Below are 17,923 nucleotides of genomic sequence, written 5' to 3' on the forward strand. Positions count from 1 at the left end.
TTGTTTAATATTGTTTATTATTTTTGCCTTTTCAATTTGAATGCCCATTTGAACATAAGACTCCTAATAAAAGATCTAAAATATATACAACCCACTCATTTATTAGGTTTTGTATTCTTAATGCTTTTTCATCATTCATTTAATAAAAAAAAACTGCACGCACACACACACATACATACATACACTCTGTATATAAAACAGTACAATATTCTAAAGAGCACAAAGCTCCATTTCACAGTTTGTACAAGTAAATAATACTTTTAACATATTAACTGCAGTCAGAAAGATTTGAAAAACCACATGCTATGTATCATTCAAATTCAATGAAACCCTTCACAGCTTTTGGTGGTTTCATATTACCATTCAAGTCCTCTTAAGTAGTTCAGCTATCATCTCTATTTGTGTATTCCAGATGTACTGAAGCGCTCCTCTCAAACAGACTCTTTCAGGAGGACACAGCTGGGATCCTTCATGGCCAAATCTATTTTTTCAGGCGATCTTTTGGAATTTGTCCGAGCCAAACCTCTGTAATGGGTAAAAGAAACACAAGACACATTATGGTTACCCATTTATGCTTATTTCACTAATGTCATCCACATTTTAACTTTAAGTGCTACATTCTCTGTTGCATCATCATGGATCAGATCCAACAGTAATGTGTATCAAGCCCTGGCTGGGTCAGTTGACATTTGTGTGTGGAGTTTGCATGTTCTCCCCGTGTTTGCGTGGGTTTCCTCTGGGAGCTCCGGTTTCCCTCACTAGTCCAAAGACGTGGTTTAGGTGAATTGGGTAAGCTAAAATTGTCCGTAGTGTTTGTGTGTGAATGAGTGTGTAGGGATGTTTCCCAGTGATGGGTTGCAGCTGGAAGGGCATCCGCTGCGTAAAACATATGCTTGATAGGTTGGCGGTTCATTCCGCTGTGGCAACCCCTGATTAATAAAGGGACTAAGCCGAAAAGAAAATGAATGAATGAAGTTAAAGCTATAGATTACCTTTCATCTATATCCTGGATAGTATCGGGCAGAGGTTGCGAAAGGGTTTCTGGGAGAAAGAAGGCAAAGATTCCACTGACTATTGGAGCCCCGCCGTATATGAAACCAGGGATCCATGGATAATCATCTCCCAGAAGAAGAACCATCGGAGCCACCATCGCTCCAAACCGAGCCATCATGGACACCCACCCCATCCCGCTCTGACTAAGAGGACACAAAACAAAATAGCATAAGAAAAATAGTATTATGTAGGTGTAATCTTATTGTATAGTGTAGTTGCTTTTCCTTCTCATATGTGATGTTCAGTGCAGTGGTTTCTTTTATAAGAAAAATGACTCTTTGTTCATCAGTAAACAGTTAAGAGAAGAGAATGGGGAAATGATCTATCCCAATGTTCAAGAAGCGTTACAACCATTTGCACAAGAGCATTTCAGTTTTTTTTTTTTTTTGTTTTAGGATGATGCTGGCTCCAGAGTAATTACCGGATGACTGTAGGATACAGCTCTCCTGAGTACAGGTAACAACAGTTGAAGGACGCAGCCAGACAGCCCTTCCCTATCACCGCCAGACTGGTGCGTAACATCTGCAGGTCTGCACATGCACACAAAAACAAGAGTCACGAACACACAGTTCCCTGATCAGCTCTGTGAATGTCAAACTCACACACGTCACAATGTCAGGGTCTTCATTATGATGCTGAAGCTCAGACTAACATCCAGATCTCACTGGAAAAACAGCTACAGCATTGTTTCAGCTGGTATTGCAGCCATGAAAAAGAGATTACTTGAAAATTCTCAGTGTTTAGGATTTATGATTTATAGTTTTTTTTTCTTCTGTTTTTATTTCAACTGCTGATGACATTTGTTCCAATTTTGTTGTTTTTACAAAGTGTTCCAAAAGTTTTTAAAGGTTTTTTTAATTACATAGAATTGCAAAGAGGTACAAAATTTATACTGAATTTTAGACAACACAGTAAGCGTGTTTTAACTCAAGAGGATCTTTAAGAGTCTATATTTGGTGGAATAACACAGATTTTCAATCTATACAAAAGAAAATATTTTTTATTTTTACCGATTGACATTTTCCAGTATTTCACATTTGCTTTTCACAAACCTTATGGCATTATTTGCCTCAAATCTTGTGTTTTGCTGTGAAAATACATGACAATCTTGTACATTTTTTTATTTATTTTTTATTTTTGACTTACAAATTCCTAAAGGGACTGACTTTCTGAGGATAAAATGCTATAATGACAACAGTTTTGTTAGAAAATTTAAAGAAATTTAATATAGAATATAACAAATATTAACATTTTACTCAAACCAATATCTAATAATAATAATAGTAATAATAATTACTAATAATTCCTTATATTTATATAGCGCTTTTCTGGACAATCAAAACACATTCTTTAGGGGAATCTCCTCATCCACCACCAGTGTGCAGCATCCACCTAGATGACACGATGGCAGCCATATTGTGCCAGACCGCACACCACACACCAGCTGATTGACAGAGTGATGAAGCCAATTATGATATGGATGGTTAGGAGGCCATGATGGACAGAGGCCAGTGGGCAAATTGGGCCAGGATGCCGGGGTTAAACCCCTATTCTTTTTCGAAGGACATCCTGGGATTTTTAACGACCACAGAGAGTCAGGAACTTGGTTTAACATCTCATCTGATTGATGGCGCTCACTGAGCAGTATAGAGTCCCCATCAATATACTGGGGCGTTAGGACCCACACAGACCGCAGGTTGATTGCCCCTGCTGGCCTCACTAACACCACTTCTGGCAGCAACCTAGCTTTTCCATGTGTAACTGACCGGTCACAGCCCTGCTTAGCTTTAGTGGGCGACCGTGTGAGAGTTACAGAGAGCTAGCTGCCAGTAATATCTGAAACATACAGTTCATTTGGAGAAACTTTGAATTTTTCAAGTGATCTATTTTCCCCCCAAAGCTTTATGTTCATTAGCTGTGTTTTTAGTATATTAGCAGAATGCACAATATTGAGTGCAAATGAAATCCATTAATATTTGTGCCAAATAAAACAATATACTCATCAAATATTACAAATCTTCAATTTTGCTAAAAGATGCTCCTTTTTTAAAATACTTATATACAATTTGAAGCTATATAAAAAAAAATTCACTTGAATATATTTTCGACCAGATAATTATAATTAATTAAGTAAAATTGAATCCAGTATCTGTCCATGAAACAATGAGACTGCAGTTTTAGTATTATTCCTGCACTCCATGCACAGCCAGGCTCTGATTCTCACCATAAGGCACCAGAAGATTAATGAGTATCATTATGCCAGCCAGGACCAGAGCGCCGCACTGAGATGGCCGTCGTCCTAACATGCTCATGCATATCGTAACAATGATTTTGGCTGGGATATCCACCGCTCCAAAGATGATCTGGATGAGGTAAATGCTGACCCCAAATTTCTGCAGATCCATGGAGAGGCCGTAGTAGGCGAAGCTGGTAGAGAACCTGTGATTGTACAGTTCAGTGTCAGAGAGTGCTAGTGTTCAGAAGCTGAATGAAATGACTGTAGCTAGAATTGGTACAGAATTTATTGTGTTTAAGGACTGTTCACTTCCAGAATAACATTTCCTGATCATTTTCTTGTCATTTAAGAGAGTTTCTTTCTTTCTTTCTTCAATCAAAAACGATTAAAGGTTTTTGAAGAGAACATTTCAACAGTTTTCTCTATATAGTCGACTTTTATTGTGCTCAATGGTTCAATTTTTATAATGCAGTTTAAATGCAGCTTCAAAGGGTTCTAAAAGATCTTTAGCTGAGAAATAAGGATCTTTTGTACTTACTTATATATATATATATATATATATATATATATATATATATATATATATATATATATATATATATATATATATATATATATAATAAAATTAATAACTTTCCGGTCTACTGAACATGCGCAGAAACAAAGGTATAAAACCTGGCACTGTTTTTCAACAAACCCTTTTAAAAGGTACCCTTTTTTACCTATTAGGTCGACATTTATACCTTAAAGGTGCATATTGATACATACTGTAAAAAGTACAAATATGTACCTCATATTACCTTAAAGGTACAAAAATGTGCCCAAAAGTTACCAGTGTGCACCTAATAAAATAAATAAAATGTAGCGTTTGAAAAGCTACTGCTCCCGTAATAGGTTTTGTAACTTTTTATTTATGATAAAGCTGTGTATGGAGAAAAATCCTGAAATTATTTTTCAAAAACCTTAATTTTGACAACCTTGAGCTTAAGTACAGTCTTACTACCTGCTTATTATTAAGATACTAGCTGTTTAGTAGTACTTATCAAGTATGATTTTATTCTACATTCCTTATCCTAACCAATACCTCAACCCAACTTCTACCTTACTAACTATTAATAAGCAGCATTTTAGTAATTGTTTTGTGCAATAAGTCTTAGGTAATGGTTTTTTAATAGTAATAATTGTACCCTAAAATAAAGTGTGGCTGAAAAATGTTATTCTAGAAGTGAACTAATTCTTTAATATAAAATAAACAACCCTGAACTGTATTAGTCATTATTTTTGTTACATTAAAATAGTTGACTTTTGCCCATAATGGTCACACTTTACAATAAGGTTCCATAGTTAATGTATTTACTAATATGAGCTAAAAATGAACCACGTAACAGGAACTAATTAGCTTTTATCATGAATTAACAATGATTGACTGAATTTTCACTAAGTAACATTAACAAAGATGAATAAATAGTGTAATAAATATCGTTTAACGAATGAAACCCTATCCTTTTATTAAGTTATTAAACTAACTAAGAAATGAACAGATTAATAAATGCTATACAAGTTGATTTTATTGTCAGTTTTGTTTAATTAACCAATGTTCAAAAATGTATTCTTATAGTAAAGTCTTGACAGTGGCATAGACCAATAAAGAATTGTTTTCAATCAATTTCTCGGGCACGTCGTATGCCTGATTAACATATGAAAATGTTTGTTTGAAAATAAGATTTCAAGCATTTGGTGCTATGATAAACACGGTAGTGAAATACTTATTCACAAGTGCCCACATTAACAATATCATGCATGTTCATTGTCACGATATATTGCAGTTAATTTATGAGTGGGGCGGACTGACCAGACAGCACTGAGGCAGATGGTGATGGTCCTCATGGTGGATGTGCGCATGAGGTCTAGAGCGCTGTAAGAGCCTTTTGAACAGGCCATCTCCTTCTTCATGGACTCCTGTAACATCTGCATGCACCACCATAACAGAGTAAGCATTACAATTTATTCAGAGCATGCTGACATGGAGCACGTTCAGCATCCTTCAAAATATCCTGCTTTGTGTTCAACAGATAAAACAGGTTTGGAACAAGTGAAGGGTGAATACATGATGTCACAATTGTAATTTTTTGGGCAAACTATGCCTTTATTAAATCGGTTTAGTTGGTGGTAATGATGCCAAAATAGTATAAATTGAGTGTTTATGTCCGTTGTCATATTAAGTAAATACATATAAACTGAATTGCTCATATATTATCATCTCAAGAGCACTTCTATTTATACTGCACAAGATGAAAACATAATTTTTTTGATTCTTTGGGTCAAGAATGTGCGTGAGTTTGAAATATACTTCCTTCTTTCTTAGTGCAAAATGTTTCCTCTGCCTGAATGTCTTTAAATCCGCAGTATCACATATTGCTTACATCAATAAGCAGACAGAGGGCAGGTCAATGTGTTTAAATGCTTGGTGAAATCAGTGGGAAAAATAGGTTTATGCTTAAAGGTATAGTTCACCCAAAATTCAGAAAAAAAAAACAGAAAATTCAGTTATTTTCTTACCCTTTACTTGTTCAAAACCTGTTTGAGTTTCTCATTTCTGTTAAACACAATAGAAGATATTCTGAAAAATGCTGGTAGCTTGTACCGATTGACTTCTGTTGTATTTTTTCTTCTGTAGTATAAGTCAATTGGTCCCAGCAACCAACATTCTTCAAAAGATATTCTTTACTGTTCAACAGAAGAAAGAAACTCATACAGGTTTAAAACCACATGAGGGAGGATAAATGAAAACAGAATTCTGGGTGAACTATCCCTTTAAGCAGATTACGGGTTTATGGAAAACAGGTTAAAGTGTTCATATGACCATGCACATTGTCAGTTAAAGCTAAATTGGTAAAAGAATGTGCATGTAAACATGCAAATTCTTATAATGCAGTACCTCAAGGTCAATTTTATCGGCCTCTGCATGCCGTCCATTAATGCGAGCCACAGTTTTGAGGTTTTTGACTGCTTGCTCTGGTTTTTTGGTCAGGACCAGCCAGCGAGCGGACTCTAAGAACCACCTGTGGATGAGAGAAACTTTGAAGTGCTTGCCAGTACATATAGCAGAATTATACTTACAATATATGATATATTGTTATTGTTGATTATATGTTGATTTGTATACAGTGGTCAACATTTGAAGTTTGTCAAAACCTCATCATCAAAATTATCCTAAAACTATCGTACAACAACCATCCTTGTCTAATTTTGAAAACTGTTGACTACTAAATATCAGGAATTTTACTACACAATTTTCATTTCTTTGTTACATCGAAAATCATAAAACTTGGAATTAGTATTAACTGAAATAATTTGCATAAATAGTTTCTTCATCATACAATTAATATTTCACTCTTTAATATAAGTTTACTTAAAGTACTAAAATAATTAAAACTGAAATGGCAAAAATGCACAATAAAATCACAGAAAATCTAAAGTAAAATGAAAACAAAATAAAACAACTAATAAACAATAAAAAAATCATCTATTAATGAAAGCGACAATAGTATCTCAACAACGTAACAGTACACATTTACAATAACAATATTTTATGAAAAAATTTGATGATAAAGTACATGTAACACTTATTATTCAAATTAATAACTTAATAGTATGTTGTGTAACACTAATATACAACATATATATACATATACTAACTATATTTATTCCCAGTTTTTTAAAGACTAATACTAATAAATTATAAACAATTATAATAATAGGTTCTTGACCACCAAATTAATATGTATATAATAATTATTTCATAATAATTATGTAACACTGAAGCTTAACTTTTACAATCGCAAACATAAACTAGATTATAAGTTGGAAAATGGAAAAACGTTCATTTGAATTGTAATAATATTCCAAAGTATTACTGTTTTTAATGTTTCAAATAAATGCTGCCTTAATAGTAAAACATATGTTGAAACGCTAATGTATTTGTTCTTTACATCTGTAATCGAGTGGTAAACACTGACAGTACTTGACATGATATAAAATCCGAGTTTGTTCAACAGAAAGTGTGGGACGCACCATGAGTAGAGGAAGGAGATGTAGAAAGGCAGAGAGACGGCCAGTGTGAGCCAGCGCCAGTCTCTGATGCAGTAGGCCACGGCTGCCAGGATCAGCTGACCTGTGGTGTAGCAGTATCCCGTTCCAGTGCCCACCACTGTCCGCACACGTGTGGGGATCCACTCCACAACTGAGAAGGACAGCAGTCACATTTCAGGACACCAGATGGCACCAAATACAGTGTGAGTCAAAGCTGCATTTCCTTTAATAGACGGCAGCGTATGGCAAGCTGTTCTATTATTTAATAAATCTAAGTAGGCTATCTATTTTTTGACACAAATATCTTTTTTAATTCGGTTCCTTTAGGTACTAACTCGTTTTCTATGCTCTTTGTGTTGCTAGTACTCATTTAAAATACAAATGCTTATTTCATGAATGACTAGTAACCATGCCCTGCTGAAAAATCCAGCTTAAACCAGCAGGCTGGTTTTAGCTGGTCGACCAGCCTGGTTTTAGAGGGGTTTTGGCCATTTCCAGGCTGGTTTCCATCCATTTCCAGCCTGGTCTTAGCTGGTCAAGCTGGAAAAAGACCAGCAAAATCCAGCTAAAACCAGCTTGACCAGCCTGATTTAAGCTGGACATAGTTGGTTTTGGCTGGTCGAGCTGGTTTTAGCTGGTCATTTTCCAGCCTGACCAGCTAAGACCAGGCTGGAAATGGCTGGAAACCAGCCTGGAAATGGCCAAAACCCCTCTAAAACCAGGCTGGTCGACCAGCTAAAACCAGCCAACCTGCCTAGACTGGTTTAAGCTGGATTTTTCAGTAGGGCATTCATTCATTAATTCATTTTCTTTTCGGCTTAGTCCCTTTATTAATCTGGGGTCACCACAGCGGAATGAACCGCCAACTTATCCAGCATATCTTTTAGGCAGCGGATGCATTTCCAGCTGCAACCCATCACTGAGACCAATCTTTTAATATTACACTGCAAAATACTTTTCTTACTTGGACTTTTTTTTCTTGTTTCTAGTCCAAATATCTAAAAATTCTTAAATCAAAAATAATATTTTGGAAAAGCAAAACTTATCGTCTTGTTAAGAAAAGATTAGCCAAAATTAATTGACATTGCCTTTAAAACAAGCAAAATAATCTAGTTTTTCCTTTTGACATAAGATTATTTTGCTTACCCCATTGGCAGATTATTTTAGATTACTTGTCAGAAATTAATAGAATGTAAAAAACAGAAAAACTACTATAGAAATATGTATCAGAAGTTGGAAACATACTAGTCAAAATTGAATATCTGGTTTCTCAATGACAGATTTCCATAGAAGCCATGGGCAATTGTTTTACATTTATTACTAATTACAAATATTTATTTGCTAGTCACTACTCAAAGTAGTAGCATCTAATCCAGGGGTGGGGAACCTAAGGCTCGGGAGCCACATGTGGCTCTCCAGCTGTTTTTCTTCAATAATATTTCAGATTTTTTAAAAATAGAACTGTTACTAGAAATCAGTTTCCTATTGAAAATATAATTACAATTCCCTTTATATTGTATTTTCCACAGCAAAATGAATAAGAACTCTGTTGACAATAAAAGGACGTTTCAACCATGCGCATATGTGGTGCTGTGGTAATTTACATTTTTATTGTAACCTCACACACGTAAAGTTAAACATTTCAAGCAATGGCAAAAAAATGTAAATTGTCCTTTCTTTATACATTCTGATGCGTCATATTTGTTTATTTTTGAGTTGTGCATGGACATAAATAATGGATTTGTTTATAAATAAATAAAGGTATTGTTATATACACACGTATGGCTCTTTAAAAAACGCATTTGATAAAAAAATAGGAAATGACACTTTGCTAAAAAAAGCTTTCTGACCCCTGATCTAATGAATAAGTACTAGTACAATACAAACAACTAGTATTCGGTTGCTAAGTACTGTCCATCCAATGAATGATTAATAGAAAATAACAAATAAGCACTAGTAAAATCAGTAGTGGCCAATTTGCACTTGGACTTAATGAAAAAAGTATTTGTAGATGAATTAGCCAAATAGTAGTATGCAAACAGTCTCTAAATTTATATTTCTAGATGCACGTTACTGCCATATTCAGTTCATACTCACTAAGAGAGAAGGAGTTGAGCACCAGGCCGGACAGAGCCATGCCACAGCACACACGGAAAATACAAAACATGGTGAAGGAGGTGGAGAAGGCAACACACGTTCCTCCAATCGCCATCATCAGGTTAGAGATCAGTAGTAAAACACGCCGGCCAAATCTACATCAGAAGCAGAAAATTTAATGAGTGTGTTGCTGCATTTCTGGATTCAACCTGAAGTTTATTACTGTATTGTTATTATACTGAAGTGTAAAAAGGTGTCAGAACCTGTCAGAAAGTCCTCCAAAAACTATTGCTCCAACAAGGACACCTCCCATATAGGTAGTTTGACTCATTTGCTTGAGCGCACGGTAGTCACAAACCAAATCCCACTGAAAGAGAATGATTTTTTTAAACACTTGCACTCTGAGGCTGTTGAATGCTTGAATGCACAATTACAGCCTACAACAATCAAACATCAAATCCAATTAAAGTGCTTTGAATGAAATACATACGAAACTAGTATTACACATATGAGTGGTCAGAGGGAAAAAAACTAAAAATTGTTTTAAAATGCAACATCAGAACAATGTCTTTTTGCGGCGTAACCTTAGTGGATTAAGAGAAGGTTGAGTTAATATAAAATAATGCACACTTTGCTTTGGATGCTGGCCACATCACTTGCTATTATTTTATAACAATTCAACAGCTTGTTGTCAATTGTTCCTTACATATAACCTTCCACTTGGTAAATATGCAGATCTTCTACACATGCAGTTGGTTTTATAATAGCAGAACGTGTATTAGCCATGTGTTTTAAAAGATAGATTATCGTTTGTATAACCATAGCTTTACTATACATATGGTTAAGTTAGTGTAGAAACTGTCATTTGTGGTTACTGTGCTTCATAAAAATAGTTACTGATTTACTTCAGCCTCAAATTGGATGAGTTTCAAAAGAAGATAATTTGAAGAATGTCAGTAACCAAAACGTTTATTGTCACTATTAATGTACTATGGAAGTCATTGTGATGTTCTTCATTATTTTTTCTTTTATGTTCTGCAGGAGGGGGAAATTTGTAAGAATGCTTCAAATGGAAAGTGGTAAGTATTACACTCTTATCTTAAGCCTTTTATTAGTTTGTTTCTTTGGTTGTAAAACCATGGTTAATTTTCATAATGTTAAATAACCTTTAAAATTAATGTTATAAAAGAGTTCTGGCTAACGATTCTGATTGGTTGAGCTGGTGTTCCAAGCGTTTGTAAATTACTCTACAAACATACCCCTGTGATTGTTGCTTGGCAATCATTCAGCTATCAGGACTGACCCAAATAAACAGTTATATTTCTCAGTGTGACGGAAGCTACTCTTAAACAGGAGCTAGATAAGCTACAAGCTACTCATCAGCAAAAGCGGCTACTGTCAGACTACAGTCTTGAAAAAATAAGCTAGCTACACTGAATCAATTTTTTTTCATAAAGGAAAATATATTTCAAAAATATGAATAAACATTCATATAAAAATATTTGTATATAAAAATATACTTATAACATTGATTCATTCATACATTAATTTTCTTTTCGGATTAGTCCCTTTATTAATCAGGGGTCACCAGAGCGGAATGAACCGCCAACTTATCCAGCATATGTTTTACGCAGCGGATGCCCTTCCAGCTGCAACCCATCACTTGGAAACACCCATACACTCTCATTCACACATACACTGGCCAATTTTGCTTATCCAATTCACCTATAGCGCATGTCTTTGGACTTGTGGGGGAAACCGGAGCACCTGGAGTAAATCCAGAGAGAACATGCAAACTCCACACAGAAATGCCAACTGAACCAGCGACCTTCTTGCTGTGAGACGATTGTGCTACCCACTGCGCCACAGTGTAATACAATTTTAATGCCAAAGCTTAATGTTTTATTACACAGTTTTCAAATATATCAGACTGTGTCAAGACTCAAAGTGCAAAACTGCCACAAATGCAATAGCAAAATAATTAACTTAAATTTCAATAGCAAAATAATTAACTTCGATAAAGCACATGGTAGCATTTTCTCCAAACAAAATGACATGGCTCCAGTGCCAGAGTTGATTTTATTGAAGCCCTTGCACAACACTCTACTTCAGTTTAATTGCCAGCTGTTTGAGTACATTATGTATTGAATTTCAACTTTTGTTCCCTGAACGATATGAACAGTAATAAAATAATAAAAAATAAACGTAAAACCTTGACGTGATGTGCCAAAAGATGGCTGTAAACACTAGTGTAGCAATCTTGTAAAATGATGCTGTAATGCTTCAGAACATTGCAGGTTCACAAAATGGAGTGTGGACAAGCTAGTAGGTGAGCTTCTTGTAGCTAGCTACTTCCCAACACTGCTATGTTCTTTGTATCACTGTAGTTTTTTGTAACATTGTATATCATTTCACAGCAGTATTGGTTTCTTTTTACACAGATTGCGCTGGTGTGAACCAGGTGCAGGCTAGATTTGTCTTTAAACAAATTTCTAAATCCAAAGCAGCTGGTTTGTAAAAAAAAAAAAAGAACAAGAAAATGTGGTGCTTTCTGCAGCCGGGTATGTTGTCATCACCCTGTATGCTCGTTTTGCCTGATTTTTCTGCACATCCATTTTAGTAAATTTCCCCCCATTTGGAGGGATAAAATATGATCAGCTTATATCTTGAGTTTTAGCTGTTGAAACTTATTTTAAAGCCTTTTTTTGGTAACACTTGATAATAACTACACACTATGAATCATTTATTAAGCATTAGCAAATAGTAAATTCATCTTTGGTTAAGCATTATCTCTACATTTACGCACGTTAGTAAGCAGTTTATAAATACAGCTACAAATGCTGTATTCTTGACTTATAAGAATGTTTATAATGTGCTTAATGATTGTATTTTCATATGTTGTTAATGATGATTTTTTCATTACTTCATAATAAATTACATGATTTACAAATTGGTAATTTAAGAATAGTTGGTGCTATTTTAAGATCATTCAGAATGAGTTAGTAAATGATTAATAAACTATTAAAATCAATGTTCATACGTCTTATTATTCAGGCATATATTCATTGTTACTATGTATGTTAATAAATGCTTTATTAACACAACTTCATGCAGTTTTTGTGACCTAATCTAAAGTGAGGACTTTATAAATCCCTTATAAATGAGAACTAAAGGCTCAGTTTTATTCTAAACTGGAAAAAAAGAATGTTGTATCATGCTATATCGTTAAATTAATATATTGTCGTTGTCTTATTCAATTTTATTTAATTGTATTTATTTCTAATTGTATTTTGACACTACTGTTATTTGGCAATGTTTAAAGTTTCCAGTAATTTAATTTTTTTTAGATACAATTGCAAACAATTATTCATCTGATACCAAGCCTTTAATTGGCATTTATCAGTGATTTATAAAGCATAAATTGTCCTCACTTTAGATTAGGTCACAAAACTGCATAAAATTGAGTTAATAAAGCATTCATTAACCATTGACATACATAGTAACTATTACTATATGCTTCTTGATTTGAATAGTTTATTAATCGTTTACTGACTCATTCTGAATTATTCTAAAAGCCACCAACTACTCTTATACAAATGAGTTGTAAATAATGCTATACTAAATTTAGCAATGAACAATTTATAAGTAAGACAAGTATGAAATTACAACTATTAAACACATTATAAATATGCTGGCAAGTCAAGAATACAGCATTTGTAGCTGTATTTATAAACCTAACGTTATAAAACTAACCTTTATTAATGTAGAGTTAATGCTTAACAAATGATGAATTCACTAGTTGCTAATGCTTAATAGATGATTCATAGCGTGTAGTTATTATCAAGTGTTACCCATTTTTTTATGTGTTAAGTAATTTGAGACCACCTTGAGAATGTGAAGATGCCATCTAGTTAACCCTGGAAACATTGTTTTAGTTCTAACATTTTATTTCTAATATTTTTTATGTTTTTTCCAATATTCTGATTGTTATTTCTAATACATGCTGTTACATTATTTGGACTCAAAGCACTTTTATTGAATTAACTTCTTTGGTTTGATTAAATTCAGCTTATATAAATTGTTTGCAATAATTTGCAATGAAACTTTTTTTCAGTGTATCCTCATTTTGTCTGCTTTTTGTGCGTACCCATTTCAGGCCATTTCCCCCATTTGGCGGAAATAAACTATGTTATCAGCTTATGTCTTGAGTTTTAGCCATTGAAACTTATTCTAAAGCCTTTTTTTCATATTTTAAGTAATTTGAGACCACCTTGAGAGTGTGAAGATGCCCTCAAGTGAACCCTAGAAACATCCTGCTGTTTTATTTCTAATGTTGTGCTATAATATTATTTGGACTCAAAGCACTTGTATTGAATTCACTTCTTTGGTTTGTTTAAATTCAGCTTATATAAATTGTTTGCAATAATTTGCAATGAACCTTTTTTTCAGTGTATCCTCATTTTGCCTGCTTTTTGTGCGTACCCATTTCAGGCCATTTCACCCATTTGGGCAATAGTATCCGGATGCAGCCTTTATGATGCAAGCTGAGATTGCATCATTCATCGATGCAATGTCAGACACAATGCACTTAAATGGAGCGAGCGACGTCACTGTGAGGGGTAGGGTTAGGGGTGGTGTTAGGTGAGCGCGTTAAAAAGAATTGTATGCAGCCCAGATTGCACTGCACCAGGTCTGCATCCAGACCCATCTCCATTTGGGTGTTGTTATCAGCTTATATCTTGAGTTTTAGCCATTGAAACTTATTCTAAAGCCCTTTTTTCATATTTTAAGTAATTTGAGACCACCTTGAGAGAGTGAAGATGCCCTCAAGTGAACCCTAGAAACATCCTGCTGTTTTATTTCTAATATTGTCCTATGACATTATTTGGACTCAAAGCACTTTTATTGAATCACTGCACAGACAGGCCCATTATTTCTTTAAGCTGTTTTTGTTAATAATTATTAATAAATTACTTGCCTCAGTAATAATAGTACTGCTCATTTCAGTCATGTTGTAGAACCATCCGTCCTCACAGCTCTGCGTCTCTGTCTCTGTCATGCTCTCGTCCCACAGGCTCTCCGAAGTGTTGAGGCTCAGGATCTGCCACTGAGGAGTGGCATAGCGTTTGCACCGCTCCAGTTTGCCATTTAGACCCAGCGGCACCGTGGCCCGTAGCACATCCACAGCATCAGTGGAGGACATGGAGAGGTTGGCATGAGGTTGGCAGTGGTGAGGGGGCACAGCGGCCACAAAGTTCTGCAGCAGGTTATGGCTGGCCATCATCAGGATTGGCATGCTCAACAGGGTCACATGCAGGACTTGGAAACGTCCCGTGCTGCCTACCTGCTCCAACAGGTCGGAGAACGCCATGGGATTTCACAGGTATGAGGGCTCACGTGACGAATGTGTGCTTTATAACCTAATGTTCTGCTTTGAGGAGCGAGTCGGTCGTAAAAACGTACAATCTGTGGGAGTAAGATAAGATACATTTATCAAATGCCCTGTATTTGTTTGTTCTCAAAATATAATTATATTGCGTTCATAAAGTAATTATGCTGCAGCATGAACAAATGAAATGATGAATAATTTATTTTTATAATCATTTAAAGGGCACCTATGGTAAAAAAGTCTACTTTTCAAGCTGTTTGGACAGACATATGTGCATGTATGGTGTATAGACCGTCATATTGGGGTGTTATAAGCACACCCAGTGCTTTTTTTCAATTTAACAACATAAAAAACAGTGGACCAATTGGAGCAGTTTTCAAACCGACCGCATCTTTACGTAGGAGTGCGGTCCCCCCGCCCACCAATATTGATTGACAGGTGCATCATCATATCCTCAGTTTGTTGATTCACGTCCGCCATTTTCAGCGTGAGTTGAAGTGATATCACTAAAGGAACACCCTAGCTCTATTTTTAGATGCAAGGCTCATTGGGCTCAACACAAGAGCAATATTCTCCACATTATCGCTCTAATCGGAATTATTGGTTGTATCTTTAAGTAGGTTTGCAAACATGTGTACTTCTCATTGAGTCTACCTTATACTTCAGTCTTTTGCATTTCTCGCGATCACAGAAGCTCCCTGTGATCTTAACTAGCATGCGTTTTAGAATTCTAAACATAGGTTTCTATCAGGGTACACTCAAGTCGACGGCTGGGCTGATAGAAACCTATGTTTAGAATTAAAAAATGCGTGGCGCGACAATTCGGGACACTTCATGTTTCTGGTGTGCCACAGAGAGTGTCTGGTGTGCCGTGTCGCGGCTTCGAGCGGCGCATCCAGTGCCTCAGTCAAAGTTAATTCAGTGTGCGTGGTTATTAGTTTCTGTGTACAAGCTCGGCAATATTTGCTTGTAACCATAATGGGGATAACATCTTTTTTTTAAACTTGCAAACAGGACAGAGTTTGTTATAGTATTTGGTCACACTGTACAATAGGGTTCATTAGTTAATGCATTTACTAATATGAACTATGTATGAACAATACTTGTACAGCATTTATTAATCATAATTCAACATTTACTAATGCATTATAAACATCCAAATTCCTGCTAGTTAACACTGGTTAATGCAATGTGAGTTAACATGAACTGATGATGAACAACTCTATTTTCATTAACTAACGTTAACTAACTTGAACCAGTACTGTAGTAAATGTATTGTTCATTGTTTGTTCATGTTAGTAAATGCATTACCTAACATTGACTAACACAACCTTATTGTAAGGCGTTACTTTATAAGTATTTTTATAAGAAAATACTATTTCAGTCTTTCAGTTTAGTGGTTAATTCGTAGTTCAGTCGTACGAAAATGTACCCAACCCCGCCCCTAAACCCAACCATCATTGGGGATGAGCAAATCGGACTAAATTGTATGAATGAGATCACATGAGTTCATATGAATTAGCCACTAAATCAAAGTTACGAATTGCCGTGATATTGCGCTGGAAAAACTTCTCATTAATTTAAAAGCAATATCAAAACTCAAGTTTTATAAGTTTATTAAGATATTATACCTTAAATTCAATACAACTGAATAGAGATTTTAGATTTTTATATTATATATTATTAATATGTTAATTCCATATGCTATATTATGTATAATGCATTACATTACATTGAATAAATAAGACAAAGAAAGATACAACAATGGATAAAACATATAACTTAATATTTTTTAGCTTTAAAATATAATTATAAACATGGAGATTTTATGTACACTAAAAAAAGTGTTGCATGCAAAACTGTTGCAAACAATTTATTTGTGTTGAATTTAAACAAACAAATTAAATTTAATAATGTTCAACTTAATTTGTTTGTTTAAATTCAGCCCAAATAAATTGTTTACAACCACTTAACGTAAAAAAATTGAGTAAATCCAAGGAATTATCTTTGAATAATGTTTTTCAATGTGCAGTGCTTATAGAAAATCATCATACCCTGTGAAAATCTACACTTTTACTCACATAACAGCCTGCTTTCAAAGCTAAAATTTGCATAAATATAGATAAGCTGGCACAGGTTAGAAGAAGGCTACTAAAACATTTCAAATGCAGGAAAAGTTATTTAGAATTTGATTTGATTTGAGGCTGTATGACAAATAAAGTAATTAATTCAAAAGAACATGATGATTTTATACAGGTACTGTATATTTTAAAAGGGCTTTTCAAAGCTGCAAGCAAGTTACAACGTAGTTTTACAAGGAAAATATTTAAGTCCTTCTACTTCAAGCATTCACCTTTAATTCACTGCATTATTTGAATAATTTCTTAAGGTACTAGTAATATCTGAGCAAAAATTTATTTTACATATTTTTTGTGTATGCAGCACATTAGCTTAAAACGTTAGGCAAATTGAATACCAGATGAAACTGCATTAAACTACATTTAAAAACAGTCATTTGTATGTAATGCCTATAACCATTTTATGCATTATAAGCAATGTTTTTTATAAGTATTGTAGTTTCACAAGTAAAAGCTGTTTTAGTCTAATTCGCTGTGTTGCTTTTTGTTTTTGTTAATAGGCAATTAATTGTTAAAAAATACACTATGACTTTTGGCTTATGCCTAAAATGCAAAAAAAGGTAATAAAAATAAGACATAAATAACCGAGTGCACACACACACCTGCTCGAAGGATGTCCTGAGATTTTCCCCTTGAGAAAAAAAAAAAACAGAGCTACAAAATGATTCTCATTCAGAGAAATGAATACAGTAACTGTTATGCTCGGTTGTGTAATCAGCTCTGAAATTCCTCAGGCTTTTGGGTGGAAATAAACCACAACAGGTTTGCTGTAGATTACAGCTCCATGAAGTCCAGGCAAAGATAAAGTTGTTCTGCCTCTGGAATCCTTCACTAACCTCTGAGTCCTGAAGCTGGTTCAGTGTCCCGCTGGTGGGTTCTTACTGTGAGGAGCCGAGCACTACTTGGGGTAGATTAGTG

General features: G+C 34.8%; 1 protein-coding gene across 2 annotated transcripts; it reads right to left on the bottom strand.

The window, feature by feature from the left end:
- slc22a6l (solute carrier family 22 member 6, like) lies at positions 1 to 17,923 on the bottom strand. Of its 2 annotated transcripts, none has more exons than XM_056447134.1 (11): positions 17,842 to 17,923; positions 14,457 to 14,944; positions 9,742 to 9,845; positions 9,479 to 9,633; positions 7,364 to 7,532; positions 6,228 to 6,351; positions 5,142 to 5,257; positions 3,278 to 3,492; positions 1,475 to 1,583; positions 993 to 1,196; positions 1 to 525 (listed from the first exon to the last, which is right to left on the bottom strand). In XM_056447134.1, the coding sequence occupies exons 2-11, from the start codon at positions 14,847 to 14,849 to the stop codon at positions 432 to 434; spliced, it is 1,683 nt and encodes a 560-aa protein (XP_056303109.1). In that variant the 5' UTR covers positions 14,850 to 14,944; positions 17,842 to 17,923; the 3' UTR covers positions 1 to 431. The 2 variants fall into 2 exon arrangements, with proteins under 2 accessions (XP_056303109.1, XP_056303108.1); XM_056447133.1 differs by having other exon boundaries at positions 17,608 to 17,901.

This window comes from Danio aesculapii, chromosome 21 (genome assembly GCF_903798145.1).
Source record: "Danio aesculapii chromosome 21, fDanAes4.1, whole genome shotgun sequence".
Taxonomy (NCBI): Eukaryota; Metazoa; Chordata; class Actinopteri; order Cypriniformes; family Danionidae; genus Danio; species Danio aesculapii.

What these genes read in the sequence shown, in the direction of transcription:
- slc22a6l (XM_056447134.1), bottom strand. Translation starts at nt 14,849, where the DNA reads ATGGCGTTCTCCGACCTGTTGGAGCAGGTAGGCAGCACGGGACGTTTC. An exon ending in CCGATAAAATTGACCTTGAG is followed by an intron (nt 5,258 to 6,227) that starts GTACTGCATTAT and finishes TGGTGCATGCAG; the next exon opens with ATGTTACAGGAGTCCATGAA. An exon ending in ATCCAGGATATAGATGAAAG is followed by an intron (nt 526 to 992) that starts GTAATCTATAGC and finishes TACCCATTACAG; the next exon opens with AGGTTTGGCTCGGACAAATT.